General features: G+C 40.9%; 1 protein-coding gene across 9 annotated transcripts in view; it reads right to left on the bottom strand.

Moving 5' to 3' along the window:
* Positions 1 to 16046, bottom strand: part of Nfia (nuclear factor I/A) — a 540811-nt gene that overhangs the window by 76664 nt on the left and 448101 nt on the right. For 6 of the 9 annotated variants that reach the window (XM_006502841.4, NM_001122952.1, XM_030253303.1 and 3 more), the window contains one exon: positions 534 to 662. The exons of the other annotated variants lie outside the window; for them this stretch is intronic. In XM_006502841.4, coding sequence (XP_006502904.1) covers positions 534 to 662 — 129 coding nt within the window. The remainder of the gene's footprint in view (positions 1 to 533; positions 663 to 16046) is intronic. 9 annotated transcript variants of the gene reach the window in all.

Below are 16046 nucleotides of genomic sequence, written 5' to 3'. Positions count from 1 at the left end.
CTTGTGGACACATTTTAATAATAAACTTAAAAGCACATGAGACTGAAGTAAGGAAAACATTGCCATGAAAACCAGACAAACTATCTACCACTTCAAAAGGAGGGAATGAAGATGACTCGTCAGCACCCTGACGCAAACAACCTCAACACAGAACGCCACATATCTGTAGAGACTCAGTAAGGACAGGAGACTGAAACACATTTGTCACTTGAAAAATAGGCAACTGGCCACATGGAAAAACCACTCACCAAACACCTACACACAAGGCGTGCACACATATAGCCTGAGGGCACATTTGATTTTGGTCTACTGTCCCTCAAACCAAAAAGGCTTGTGTCTTTTAACTTTAGAGCAATAGATTGGATGCCAAAAACTCTTTGGTCCCTAAAATTCTAAGACTATTCTCAAATATAAGAATTAGATCACTTATTGCCTCAGAATAGTTACAGGGAGTCCTCACTGTCTCCCCACTTTGCTACTTTGATCTCAAGGTTATGATGTAGACCCTATGGATCTCTGGGGAAGCGACTCACCTCTGGGTCCTGTAATGACAGGTCGGTGATGCTGTGTGAATGCTGTTCCCAGGGAGGAGGTCTGCGAAGGGGAGGGGCTGCTGAAACCAGACTTCTCAGACTTCTTCAGTGTGCTTGGAGATGGCAAGCCTGGCAAGAAGGGGGTGATTGGTGAGGTAACTTTACTCTACAGAGCAACAACTTGTGTGACCCAAAAAGACAACACTTAGAGAGTGGCGGGGGGTTGGGGGGGGGTGAAGAAATAAAATGGGATCATCTGCAATTGGAAATTTGGATTAAATTGCTTTGAATTTGTCACAGGAGCAAATCAGTAACAGAATGGCCCCCCTTTCAGGTGGTTCTGTAAGTTATTTTAATTTATTGTTTCAAATCGTAGTCCATTTGGGGACAGTTGGTGTTCTCTCTATTGGGGGGGGGGGTTCTGTATCTTGAGTCTTCAGTGTCCTCTGCAAAAGACCTGCGTGTTACATGTTAAAATCTTCACATCCAAAGTGGTTCTCCTGGGAGCAGGGGGAGCCTTTAAGAGGCAGGTCAAGGGTTATTTGACTACTGAGTGAGTTCCTGGGATCCGATCCCTCCCTCTCTCGCTCTCTCTTGCTTCCTGGCTAAAGACAAGCAGTTTTACTTATATTCTCCCTGCCTTGCTGCCAAGCACTAGTGAGTCTACCTGGGACGACCTGGGAGGTCTACCTGATCATGAACTAGATCTTCTAGGACCTTTTCGAAAGCTCCATTTTTTTTGTACTTGTTATAGTAACAGAAATCTGACTTCCACACGCTTCAACTTTTCCAGTGACTCTGTCACGTGTCTGTGACCTTTGGGACCCTTACAAAGGAGGCTGCCTAGGCACACAAAGGCAGCCTCGCATGCAATCATTTTGTCTTGTCAGTAACCTTATTTCAGCACCAAAGCATTTTTCTACACTTTAAATAATTTAGCTTTTTTAACATAAAAATGCCCTTGATAATAGCAGCTCAGATGTTCTTTCAGTGAATTATTTATAGAACAGGAAAAGAAAAGATAAAAGTAAAAAAAAAAAAAAACAAAAACCCCAAATCCTTAAAATACAAGCAATTGGGACTGGTTCAGTAAATATGGTTTAACCAATGAAAAGACTACTGTAAAAGAATAACAACATGGGAGATATTTATAATATAATGTTGACTGAAAAGCCAATTACAACATGGGGTGTTGTAGTACATCAATCACAGAACGTACAACATAATTTGTGTCCTTTTTTCTATGCAGAGAAAGAACTGGAAGCCGTGCGTACACTGTAACCGCGGCTCCTCAGTGAGTTAACTTTTTGTGGTTTGCTGGCTTCCGTTTGCTTACTTGCCCTTCCTATGATGAACATATATCACCCTTATGCTAAGAAAACATAAGAAAAGCGTGTCTTAAAGAATAGCATTTTCTACAGTGTCTAGGGTTTTCACAGCATGTTAAACTTAGGAAATGCATTGGAAAGAAAAATACTGGGGGAAGAATGGGAAAACAGTCCCTTGTAATTACTGGATTTGTGGTGTTCTCAGCAACTGTGCTGACAGGCACAACTGGAGTCATCTATTCATTTGGGGGCGTGCCAGGTAAGACAACAGAAGTTTGGACATATAATAAAGGAAATGACGTCAAATCTCCTTATCACAGGACAAATCTGGGATCTCAAGTTTCCAGCATAAAATTGGTCTGTACTGCATCAGAAAAAGAAAAAAAAAGTCATTTAAACATGTATACCTATGTTTTGTCTACTCTTATCTGAGATTTACTTGGGCAAACTAGAAAAATAAGTAATTGGTCTATTGATATTAGTATGTAACTGTCAGTGAGTAATTCCTAGTACCATGAACTATAGTATTTTTATGTAGAGAGGCTATTCCTAAACATGTTTTGGTTTTTTTTTAAAATCAGAGATTAATATTATCCTATAAAATGTTATCTAAATGCATCTGGTTATGAAGTGTGTCTGTTTAGGTCTTCTCTAATATAAATATGTTGATCAAAGAGTCTAAAATGTACCGAAGGGTCCCAAAATATCCTCTCTCCTTCTCCCTCCCTCCCTCCCTCCCTCTCTCTCTCCCTCCCTCTCTCCTTCCCTCTCCCTCTCTCTTCTTTAAACTCCATGTACGGCTTGCACTTTTACCTGTGACTTCACACACAGATGCTTTGATATAACAAAACTCATGATTTTCATCTCAAGAGAAGAACAAATTAGTTAGTATATTCCTAGTCAGATGCAAGTACACAATGGGTAGCTGTGTGATTTCATGCTGTTCATACTCCTAAGTCAGATCCATTCTAGGTCAACCCCTGTTTGATCGATCTGAATTAAAAACAAATCTGCCAGTCGTAGCTGCATCCATTATATTTGTTGCAAAGGTCACAGGCCATACCGTACCAGTGTGCTAACAGCTAGGGTACACTGAGGTCATAGGTGAACAATCACTGACAACGACCCAAGCAAGGTCTTAGGATTCAACTACAGTAGGGGAAGGCCTTCAAATAAAAACATAAATAATAAAACGTTTAAGTGTTGACCAATCTCCCAAGTCATTCAAACCTCTTTTGCACAAAGGAAGTTTTGAGCTACCTACTCTTCTACTTTAAAGTCAGTCAAATGCCAGAATTACATGTTAGGAAAGACACAGAGACAGAACAGAAGTGGAAAAATCTCAAAACTTTGAAGAATGAAGATTTTTATTTCAGTTTTTTGAACAATGGGATCACTGTTGGAATCATGGCATTGAACCAACTATACTGAAGGGAGCAAATGACTGATTCAAGAAAGCTGGGATTTCTTCAAAATGTTCATTTTCCTCAATGCGCGGTGTGTAAGAATGGAACTTTAAGTACAACTTGGGCAGTAACAGGTAGAGAGTGGCAGTAACAGGTAGAGAGTGATCAAGCTGCTAAGTGATTTTTTAAAAACAGCAAAATATGAGCTTTTGGGAAAGGCCAGTGGTCAAAGTACTGCCAAAGAAGCATGAGGTTCTGCATCCAAAACCCCCCCAAACCTACATAAAGCCAAACATGCTTAGTCCCCGCACTCCTATGACAGGGTAAAGCCAAGCATGCTTAGTCCCTGCACTCCTGTGACAGGGTAAAGCCAAGCATGCTTAGTCCCCGCACTCCTATGACAGGGTAAAGCCAAGCATGCTTAGTCCCTGCACTCCTATGACAGGGTAAAGGCATGTATGCTTAGTCCCTGCACTCCTATGACAGGGTAAAGCCAAGCATGCTTAGTCCCTGCACTCCTGTGACAGGGTAAAGCCAAACATGCTTAGTCCCCCCACTCCTATGACAGGGTAAAGCCAAGCATGCTTAGTCCCTGCACTCCTGTGACAGGGTAAAGCCAAGCATGCTTAGTCCCTGCACTCCTATGACAGGGTAAAGCCAAGCATGCTTAGTCCCCGCACTCCTATGACAGGGTAAAGGCATGTATGCTTAGTCCCTGCACTCCTATGACAGGGTGGAGCTAAGCATGCTTAGTCCCTGCACTCCTATGACAGGGTAAAGGCATGTATGCTTAGTCCCCACACTCCTATGACAGGGTAAAGGCATGCATGCTTAGTCCCTGCACTCCTATGACAGGGTAAAGGCATGTATGCTTAGTCCCCACACTCCTATGACAGGGTAAAGGCATGCATGCTTAGTCCCCGCACTCCTATGACAGGGTAAAGGCATGTATGCTTAGTCCCTGCACTCCTATGACAGGGTAAAGGCATGTATGCTTAGTCCCTGCACTCCTATGACAGGGTAAAGGCATGCATGCTTAGTCCCTGCACTCCTATGACAGGGTAAAGGCATGCATGCTTAGTCCCTGCACTCCTATGACAGGGTAAAGGCATGTATGCTTAGTCCCCGCACTCCTATGACAGGGTAAAGGCATGTATGCTTAGTCCCCGCACTCCTATGACAGGGTAAAGGCATGTATGCTTAGTCCCCGCACTCCTATGACAGGGTAAAGGCATGTATGCTTAGTCCCCGCACTCCTATGACAGGGTAAAGGCATGTATGCTTAGTCCCCGCACTCCTATGACAGGGTAAAGGCATGCATGCTTAGTCCCTGCACTCCTATGACAGGGTAAAGGCATGTATGCTTAGTCCCTGCACTCCTATGACAGGGTGGAGCTAAGCATGCTTAGTCCTTGCACTCCTATGACAGAGTGGAGCTATGCATGCTTAGACCTATGCAAACAAATGAATATATATGCCTACAGCAGGAGCTTGCTGCCTGGCTAGCCTGGATTACACAGTACAGCAGCACAAACAGAGAGACACTGCCTAAAAACAAGGTGGGAGGTTTAACCTCTGCATACACATTGTAGTGTGAACACGAACACACACACACACACACACACACACTTACTTTAAATCCTTCTTGACAGAGTTACAGAGGGGAGAAGCGTAGTCAGCATGTAAGAACAACACGCCAGACTATGTCTAATCTAAATTTATCACAGTTAAGTAATGTGAACCCTAAGGCTGTCATGAAGCTCAAAATTACTTTGTGTTTTCAATTTTTAAAGACTTATATTGAGCCCATTTCCTTGTTATATACTTTAATATTTTTCTACATGCATAATGTATGTTTTGGTTAATTTGTTTTGTATACTTAATTGACCAGTGAAATTTCAAAATGCAAGTAAAATATTCTATGTTGAAAGCTAGAGGACATCCACCTTGACTTTTGCTTTTGAAATAGTTTGGCTTTTTCACATTACTTTGAAATTAACTCCTTATTAATGCCTCTTTTACCAGTTATCTATGCACCAGGGTTACATAATTACTGCACAAATAATAACTGGTAGGGGTTTCTGTGAACGAACAAAACCTTTAATTCTAGTGTACTATCTAGAGTAATGAGACTTAAGAAAAGCAAAACCTTGGTCCTAAAGCCATAATGCTGAATTCTGCCAGCGACCATGAAGACTTGAAGGAGGACCCTAAGCTCTAGAGAGGGCTACAGATGGAACAAGACCATGCTGTCATCCTTGGGAGAGACCTGAGCACCTGGTAGTGAGACTGCTGACCATGGACATAGGACATACAAAATGTGTGTTGCTTTCCGTTGCTACGTATGTGGCAACCTATCATCTGCAATAAGAACCAACAGGATTTTTGAGTTATGTATAGCAACACCTGCTACAAACACTCGCTAGATTTCAAGAAGTCTCCATTACTTTTACCTAACTAATCCTAAATTGTAAGGTTTTCCTCTAGAATACACTTAATTCAGAGAAAATGACACCACCTCATACAAAAGGGGCTAGGCTATAATTTTCTTGGGGTGGGAGGAAGAGAGGTATAATTAGTGCTTTTTAAAAAAAAAGATTAGACATGTCTGGAAATTGTTGTTTTCCCCCCAATTTTTCTAAGAAATAGCTTTCAACAAATAAGATTAGATGATATTTAATTCATTAATTCTCAAGTTCTCCTAGATAAATTAAGATTTACTTTAAGTAATGAAAAAAAGAAAATAGGAGAATCATGATTTTTAACTATTCTATCCCCAGATTATGGGCTTTACCCTAGACTTTGATCAAGAACTCCACAGTAGAAGCTGGGAAGGAATTGCTACAGGCACTAGAAAGTTTTCACTACTTAAGAAACCTCCAAGGGCCCCTTTCAGGAATTATAGGAGCAATGGGGTTGAGGGAGGGCAAACCAGAAACCTAAAATTTCCATGTAATTAATTAATTAATTAGTTAATTAATTAATTTATGTGTATGGATGTTTTGCCTGAGCATATGTATGTGTACCACATGTGTGCCTTGTGTGGTGGAAGTCAGGAGAGGCCTTTGGAGTCCCTGGAGCTGGATTTATATATGGTTGTGAACCACTGTGTGAGTGCTGGGAATTGAACCCAGGTCCTCTTCAAGGGCAACAAGTGCTCTCAACCAATGAGCCATTCCTACAGTCCCTGGACAGACATTTTAAAAGGACACCAAGGCAACAGAGTGCAGCTGCTTACTTCATTGAAGAGCTGTCATTTTTCTCTGACAGTTGCCCAGGTACAGTCTATAGGAAACTGCCTCATATGCCCATGGCTGGAGTTTGGGGCATGAAATTCAAATTCCTTTCTTCAAAGTGTCATAACTGACACAGGAAGTTGAGTTTCAGGGACTCTCATTTACAGCCACAGAGTGTTTGAGAGAAACTAAAAGCACATGCTACTTTGCTCTTTAAGCTCAGGATGAGCTCCCCAAACGCTGGTCTGTATGAGTGGTTCTCAACTGTCCTAATGCTCTGACCTATTACGATAGTTCCTCATACTGTAGTGACTCCCTCATTCATAACATTGTTTTCATAGCTACTTCATAAGTATAATTTTGCTACTGCTTTGAATTGCAATGTGAATATCTGTTTCCTGATCCTCTTAGGAGAGCCCTGTAAAAGGATTGTCAACCTCCAAGAGGGTCATGGCCCACAGGTTGAGAACCACTGGTCTATATGGCACTTGACATATTCTGGCCTTCCTCTTCCTTAGCTTCTAATCCCCAGTGACCACCTGTACGATGTCCCTCAATCCAGGTCAGGATTCCTCCAAGCCTAAAGGTCTAAACATGCCTTCACTTCCTGGCTCAGCAGACACCCGGTGAGATCAAATTCCTGTATATTAATCATTTCCAAAAATCAACTGAAAACAATAAAGCTATACATTAGAGAGTACCTACTATGTGCTGTGTACTTACAAATATCTTAATTTCTTACACTTTAATTTCAGATGTGTGGGTATTATCCTTGCCTATCTACAATCTAACACTGCAGGTGTTAGAGCTTAAGGGATGTTAAGAAATTTACTCAAGATCATGACTACTCATGGCATTTTAACACCCAGGTCTTGGCAAATTGCTGGACAATCAGGCTGGACAGAATCTGATGGTAGCCTTGTCAGACAGAGTAAAGATCTGCTAAGGTAAATTTATATGTAGACTCAAAGCAATTTAAGTTAAGCAGCTATGATTTCTACTTCTTGAAAATCAAGATGCATATTAACATTCTGGAGTACAAAGGATCATGGGTAATTGAACTTGCAATAAGCACAACAATAGCCTAGGTCTGCCACACATAAGGGCAGGAAGGAGGCATGGAGAACTTTCTGTAGGTGGGAGCAAGTCAGGCATGCTTGGGAATAGTCCAGTAGGTTCAAGATTGGCTCAGAGAGAGGATGCCTTGGGAGTAAAGACTGAGAAGGCAAGGGGCTACAGCTAAGAAAGTACAGAAGCCAGGCTTTGAACACGAACAGCCAAAACTCTTCCTCCTTTCAGTACAACACTCTTCTAAGAATCGTGTGCCACCACCACCTGGCTGTGTGTCGTGCGTCTTATATGTCCAGGAGATAGTATATTCTCTACCTATCCCATTGCCCCCAGTCTTTCTTCCCACCACATGTTATGGGATGGACCAGCATTGGCTCAACACAGCAATCACTTACATTCACTGGACTGTGAGTAAAGAAAAAAAAAGCATGAGAAAAACAAATGATTATTTTTCCCGCAAAAAAAAAAATCAGTGTAACATGGTAAAACATTTTATTCATTCTTCTTAGATATACAGGTGCAAAATTCAATAATCACACCTGTGTTTGGTTTGCATTTGCCTTGTCCAGTGTGGTAGAGGCCAACCACATGAAGCTACTCCAGTGTGTATGCATTCATTTGCAGACTCCATCACTCAGCATCACCACAGTTTAGGTGTCCAGAGTCATGTGTGACTGATGGTCACAGCACCTCCCAGGGCAGAGAGATGCATGTGCTGGCATTGAGGTGAACATTCACTGGGGCAGCTCTTGTGTGTGCAGTGGCAACTAACTTCTTGCCTGCTCATCCTCTCAGACAGCAGTGGCAACTTTGCTTCTCTGGATGCTATTGTGGTATACGTGAAGGTCATGTGCACTTTCTAAAAGCAAAGCCTGTGCACAAATCTGAAAGGGTGGCAAGCCCAAAGGCTTTTTCTTCTCACCCCCATGAAGCCACAGGCAACACAATGCTCATGCTTCATCAAAATCCTTACTGATGCTTTATCTGAGCAAATAGCCCTAGCCCCAGTGATGCGAACTTTAGTGTTTATTCAAACATGCCTCTACCTGCCACTTAAACCATGATCAAATACTTGCGATTTGAGAGTTCCACTGGTAAAATGTAATCTGAAGAATGCATGGAGTAATGGCAGCAGGAGGGCTCTATTTACCTTAACATCTCTTGGACACATGGAAAGCACCTATCACTTTATTTGAAGTGAAAAATTTGAAGCTGATTCAAACATTTCATAAGGGAAAGGGAATATAATTTTAGGCCTCTCCAAATTGCTTGAACTGTGAAATCAAGTAATAAACACAAGAAAAGGTTCTGTCAGCGAGAATCTCAGCTTGGTACAGTCAGCGTTTTCTTGCTAAACCTTATTATGGCGAAGCATTTGATGCTTCATCTCTGTTCTTGCTCATCCCCACAAATAAAGTATGTTGACCTCCACCTGTTACTTAGTGAAATCTGCCTGCCATACTTCAATAACCCTCATCTGTATTCTGAAAGGCCTTTGAGTCACTGAGCGAGTCAGAAGATAGACTTGTGCAGTAAATTGTGCTGATAACCCGTTATAACTATTCAGCAATTCACAGTTCAAGACGGAGCTCTATGGTAAAAGAAAATGGATTTTTTTTAAAAGTCGGTGTTTATGAATGTTGGAAAAAGGCAATGCATTTCGTCATTTGGACACAGAGTTTTTCACAGAAAGTTTCTCTCTTAGACCATTATTGAATGCAGACAACTTCTAGCCCACCCCTTTAAGGAAAATCTGACTATACATTGTGCCATCATTTTGGATGAGCCCAAAGACCATTTCAAAGCTTAAAAATATTTTGAGTTCAAGAATACTTACGACACTGATATTTTCCAAACAAAACAAAGCACTGTATATCAAACACACCTTCACACATGCAAAAATGCCACAGAATTATTGGCAGTATTCATACATTCAACAATCAAGAGGAATTCTGATACCCATCAGACAAATACATGAGTCACTGCAGCACACATCTCCCTGGCTTGCTTTTCCTTTCTAACAACAGTGACATATCAAACAGAGCGAGTTGCATTTCTAATGATTAATGCTGCATTCGACAGAGGAAGGGTGTCTGTCTAATTACATTACACACTTATCTGTGAGGGATCAGCAGCATGTTTCTGCTCTCTGTCATTCTTTGTGACAACATAATGATAGATCCGTTTACTTACGAGTGCAGTTATTAAAAACCGTGCTGTTTTCTTAACTGTCTTCATGTCTTGGAAATATTTTATTAAAAATTACTTATCTGACACTAAGGGTAAATGCTTGGCAGAGCTTTGCATATCAATTAAGAAAATGAGTCAGTTCCATTCAATCAATGTCTCTGTTGAGTGTCGCATTCAAGTTCAGTGAAACTTGCTTCTCCATGAAGCTTTGATTTGGGAGCAAGTGACTCACCCTCTCCCCCAACTTGTCTTATTTATCCGAATTTTAAAGTTTGGTTTCTGCTTAAACTAAAAACTGCTCATGGCCGACATTTTCTCTGGAGTCATGATTTAGCACTTGTTTTTCACATTCACACCTTTTTTGGAAACTCAACACAAGGATCCAATTTTAAGCAGACAACTCCCCACAGGCCAATCAGAATGGGTTGCTAGCTGTGCACCAACGTTCACAGCTTTTTCTACTCATGGGATGAACTTTATCCAGCACTTGTGAGGAAAAGGTCTTCATGCAGGCTAAAAAAACAACAAAGCAAATGACACTGGGCACTACAAGTGGCTATCCCCCAACAAAGTGACTACTACATGTGTCAAAGAAGACAAGCCAGCCGCCTCCATCATTTCTTCCACTCAGAGGCACATGAAAATGGTTTCTCACTTGCTCTTGATGGTGAAAAACAGCTAAATATGAGTGTTGGGTTTAAGTAGTTCCTGCTCTGTTCAAATTTATCTCCAACTCTGTTGTTAGTCAACTCAAGACAACCATCATGTAACTCAAACAGTAGTGACCTGTAACAAACAATTTCTCTGCAAACTCCTAATGTGTGGCCAGGACAAAAACTGATGTAAACTAAATTTAATAGATCTGTGTTATGAAAGGTTTTCCCTTTTAACTAAATGCGTCTTAAGCCTTCAGTGCTGATCGATAAACTCACAAATGCAAGCACAACACCAAAGGAGAAAAACTACTACTTAAGTATCTTGAGGATAAAATTTCTGAAGAAAACACACACACACACACACACACACGGATAGAAAGTACTTTTCAAATTAGAAGCAGGTGTCGCCACCACAAAATGACAGATATCAAATCATAACTGGACTTGAAACACGTTCAACTTTCTTTACTTCTTTTGATCCTACACATATTGTGGCACCAAGTTGGGCATGAGAACACACAGTGTGGCTTATGTCAGAGCCTCAGGTGTGCTGAAGGCAAGCAAGGCATGTTCACTAATGCTCTTTCACGCTTTTCATTTCGTGACTGAAGAGCAGACGATGTACTCTGACAGGCATCAAGTCCAAGTTAACTCTGGTATTGGGAAGTCATTAGTGCTGGAAGCTGGTGATAGCTGAGCAACTCCTAGCGTAGGCTTGCTAACATGACAAAAGTGCTGGGCACCACATAGGACACTCAGATAAGGAGCTGATGCTCTTACAAGTTCCAATGTGTTCAATGAATTTTCTACCTATGCCAGTAGGAACTTTAATCCATCCTTCATTACATGCACAAAAGGAGATGCCAAGAAATTGGAATTATTAAAAATAAAAGCACAGGAAGACACAGGCCCACACCGAAACATGGTTGGCAGCATGGTTTCAGTGAGTCTGAGCATCATAGTGGTTGGTGGCACCCACTCTCCACAGAGATGCAAGGCACTGGACCATAAGCAGGTCATCACACCAAAGAAATCAGAGAACCAAGAATCATAGTAGCCCTACACTCAAAAATCCAAAAGCGCCAGACAGGTTTTTAGTTGATAAGAGAGGTGGGGGGGGGAGGGGGAATCAGTAATCCTTGGCTCTGAGAAGTCACAGCAAGAAACTGCTTTTTAATGTACAACATCATCTCCAATCCAGGTTAATCTTTCCCCTCTAAGAGATGCTGTAAAATGAGGGGATTCTCGTATGTTTGATTTTCTGCCTCTCATTTGAGAGACATACATTGTGATCAGGGCTAGAGGGAACCCTCTCTATTGGAGTACTTGGACTGCTGTTCAGGAATCTATCAGGACTGGTCTCTGATTTACTATGTGCATGGGAGCACTTCCCGGAATCTCCTAGGATGCACTTCACCCATCATCTCCAAATGGGTGCCATGTCTTTGATTAATTGATGAGTTTATGATGTAACTGAAGCCGGTGGACGGATGAGCTGGATGAATTATTGTAATCGTCTACAGGAAAACAGGGGTCGAGCACACAGGCCCATGAGAAGCTGACATCCCAGAGACACAGGACTGGATGGGTCCAAAGACTTCCTTCTTCCTCTCTTCCCATTCCTCACAGAAAAGATTCTTGCTCTGGAGTTTTAAAGAGCTACCTTGTTAAAAAGCACCAGTAGCCCTTATTATTTCTACACAAACTACGGCATTAAACTCAATCATTTAATATTTAAGTAAATTCGTTAGTGTGGTAGAGAAACAAGAGGTAAATGAGAAAGAAATCAGCCTGTAAATGCTACCAAAAGTGATCTGGGATCTGATCTCTTTAAACAAGTTAAATGGGTATATGTGAAATAAACACACATATATGTATGCATGTATGCCCACATATGCATGTATGATGTATGTAGGTATGTGTATATATAGTTGAGAATAATATATGTTGCTATTAGCTACCACTGTTACTTATGAAACACTTATATGTTTAAAATTCCAGCAGCATTCTAGTGACAAAAGTATTAGCCAATATATCTTCTTTATTAATCAAATTATGGCCTGGTTCATATCTGCATTATGTTCATAGAGTCGAGAAGATAAGATCACTACTTAAAGAGATTTTTTCTTTTTATATGAAAGATTTAAACTACCTTGTCTAGTTTTTATATGAAAGATTTAAACTACCTTGTACTAGTTCAAGAAAATTTTAACAATATCTAACAGATCATGCAAAATATCATATCTGCAATAATTCTGATCTATTATGTACCTCTATCTGCCTATCCTTTGTACATCCATAAGTCAAAACTCTGTGGTTTATTAAGACAGGGAGCTTTTGGTCTGTATGAGGGATGATGTCTTTTGCTAGCTTAGGATGGTCGAAGCTCACATCCTTCCTGTGGGATTCCTAGAGTGCATGATGCCTACATGTTTTTAGGAGTCGGGCAGGAGATACTTGCCTGTTGGGAAGAGAAGGACACAGGGACCAGGCTCCACTGCTGCCCCAGGAGTCATAGGAGGGCTTCTTAACAAGTGCAGCGGAAGGTTGTGGCCCAGGCCAATCAGTAAACCCCCAAACTAATGCTGTTTATCCTCTATGCCCCATTAGTCTCCTGACTGACTTAACTATTCATGCCTTTTGACCCTAGTGAGTTTAGTCTCTTAGGGCCAGCATCTACCTCTTTAATTTTCTACTTCATCTTCCACTTTTCACAGAGCTTTGCACATCATACTTTCAGAGGTGTACAATGTGTTTGCCATCAAATTTCATAGTATCAAACTTCTCGTAACACTTCAAAGTTTTTCAAGTATTCACCAAAAGACATACACACTATTTCACTGAAGGTCTACAGCTTATTAAGTATACTTCATGTATACAGAAGGCATCCAATAGATAATGACAGACAAAGTACTTTGCACATGGTGGAAAGTCAATCAATGGTAGCTTTTGTTTTCTTCCTGTCATTGTTTGATGTTCTCCCAGGAAATGAAAATCCGGAGCAGTTTACAAAGATTGCAGGTTTGATTATGGCAGGAGACGAGATTTTAAAAAGGTTTTTAACTCTTAATGTCTACTTCCTTGTTTTAAAAAAGTATTTAATCTTTCTCTTATCATTCTCCTCTCCGACAAGCCTTCAAAGGCTGCTGTGGTCAGAGTGGAGTTTCCTTTAATGCTCCCCCTTTCCCTAGGCTAAGTCTGGGCCACATTGAGCCACTAGTACCTGGGCATGGTGACAGGAAAAGGGTGAGAAGAGTTCACAGTGAGCCTCACCAATCAGTGCTGGCTCTGTCTTTATTCTATCCTAGAATATTTATATAACCCCATTTTTAAGCATGAAATTAAAGGATTTGTTGATTTGGGTAATTTATTATCTACACAAGACCAACTGAAATGCAGCATTAATTTTCTTGGGAGTTTCTGTATTTACAAAATTGTGCACCTGGGTTCTCCAAGGCCAAAGAGGCTCCTCTCCTTCCTTCATCAGAGGCAGGCACTCAGCACTCTGATGTCAAAGTGTTTGATCGGATTCAAAGGACATGATAGGACACATGTGGTCGCCAGCTTCATATCTATTTATTCAACAAATATTGATTGAATGTCTGTCATATTATCAGGTACTGTAACAAGCTTTGGGAGAAAAAAAACCAAATAACCAGCAATTTTGTGGACCACTCTTTGTCATATATGTATGTGGCCCACAATACAGCATGTATGTGTATGTGCAAAGACATCTTTCTTCTGTATAGCCTTTTAGAGTTTAATAGAAAGGGTTGGCTTAGAGCATTTTCTGACATTAGGAAATGAGCCCTGATGGAAAGGTAGGGAAATTCTTGAAGGGTGATGAGAGTACTCATTTTGTAATGGAGCTTTTCTGTTGTAATGCTTTATTTAGGTGAAATTTCTCTGGTAAGGGTCATTAAGAACAGACCCTTGTTACTCTACTGGTGCTCTCTGGCACATCATTCTCTAATGAGCAGGTGCCAATACTAAGGAGATAATGGTGGGAGAACGCTGTCACAAATGATGCTTTCCCACTGTTCCTAAATGTAGAAGAAAAGCCAAGGCATTGATCCCACGGCAGTGTTCTGTAACGGTGACTATTTCCATTACTGCAGGGGATTGTGGGAGATTTAATCATTTCCCCTAATTTATGCTAGTGCTGCAGAGTGCCTGTGATCAATGGACTATTGTCACCAGTCTGAAGCCTTTCTACCAGCCCCTATAAAGGGCCTCTTAGATGCCTCAGCTACAAGTAAGCATTGGTAAACTTCTACTACTCTGGAAACCAAAGAGTGGCTACTGGCAGTCAAATCAGGATTGGCAGGTGTGGGAAACTGAACAATCGCAACATGGGATTTTTGACAGGGTTTCATTAGGTAGCCCAGGCTGGCCTAGCACTTTTAAGCATCCTGCCTCAGTGTCCCAGATGTTGAAATTACTGATATGCACCACCATGCCTAGCTTCTAATACATGATTTACAGAGCTGAGATGAGCCAATGCTACTTTCAGAATTCAACTGTGCTTATAGCTATCAAGGCCTCGTTCTGCAAATCTGGGGTCACCTGTAAACTGTCAAAATAGTCCTCCATAGATGCTTTTAAAACACATAATAATGTATTTACCTACTTACTAACTTTTTATAAGAGGAAATTCTTGAGACTTTTAAAAATAAAATCAACTTAACCTGGAAATAAGTTTATCCCTGAAAGAAGTTTATCTCTGATAGCATTTTAAAAATAATTGCAATTAAATGTATTACTTACTCAATTTTGACTCCAAGTATTGCACTTAATTGTTTGGAGTTTACATCACTTTGACTGGCACAATTGCTTATTAATAGTTTTATAATGTATATAACATACATATAACACACACACAATTTAGTGCATTAGAATTTTGAATGGTTTGCTATAGGAGAACATTCAAACAGTTCATGTTAGATTGTTTGTGTGCTTTTTGATAGAGTTTCATCTAGCACATGCTGGTCTTGGATTCACTGCGTAGCCAAGTAGAAGGATGCTCCTGACCCTTCTGCTTCTACCTTTCAAGTGGAGGACTCACATATGCCACGGCACATAGTGACATAAAGTTTTAAGTGGCTTTTTAATCCTACATCTAAACATAGTACTAGGTTCCATGGATAAGAGTTAAAGTTTCTTATTAGATTTCCTTCAGATCTGCTGGCATTGAGTGACACACTCAGTGCAGGGCAGCCTCAAATCTTGAGGCTGTGCAAGCAGACAGCCTGCAGAGTCCTCTATTTTTGGGACACAGAGAACCTAAGGGAGGTTCACAGGACAGCCATAGAACTGCTCATACTGAGAAGAAATATGGATAAAGGCATTCTCAATTTATTTGTTCTAATGGTTGGAAGGCTAGACTTTTCAAGTTGGGGAATGTTTCTCAGCTGGATTCTAACCTGAACCCAGCTTACTGGCTACTTTTTAAAGAAACTGACCCTAGTTCTCCACCGAGAGTTACAGCTCTCTTAACTACCATCAGCTGGGTGAGGTCTGTCCCCTCAATGATCCTGGTGCCAACAGTGCACATGATTAGAGAAGATTAATTTTACAAAGGACTTTGGCTTCTATCAGCTCAGCTGATAGTCTTGACTTGAGAGAC

This window comes from Mus musculus, chromosome 4 (genome assembly GCF_000001635.26).
Source record: "Mus musculus strain C57BL/6J chromosome 4, GRCm38.p6 C57BL/6J".
Taxonomy (NCBI): Eukaryota; Metazoa; Chordata; class Mammalia; order Rodentia; family Muridae; genus Mus; species Mus musculus.
Note: the sequence above shows the minus strand (reverse complement) of the source record. Positions and strands in the feature narration are given on the sequence as shown.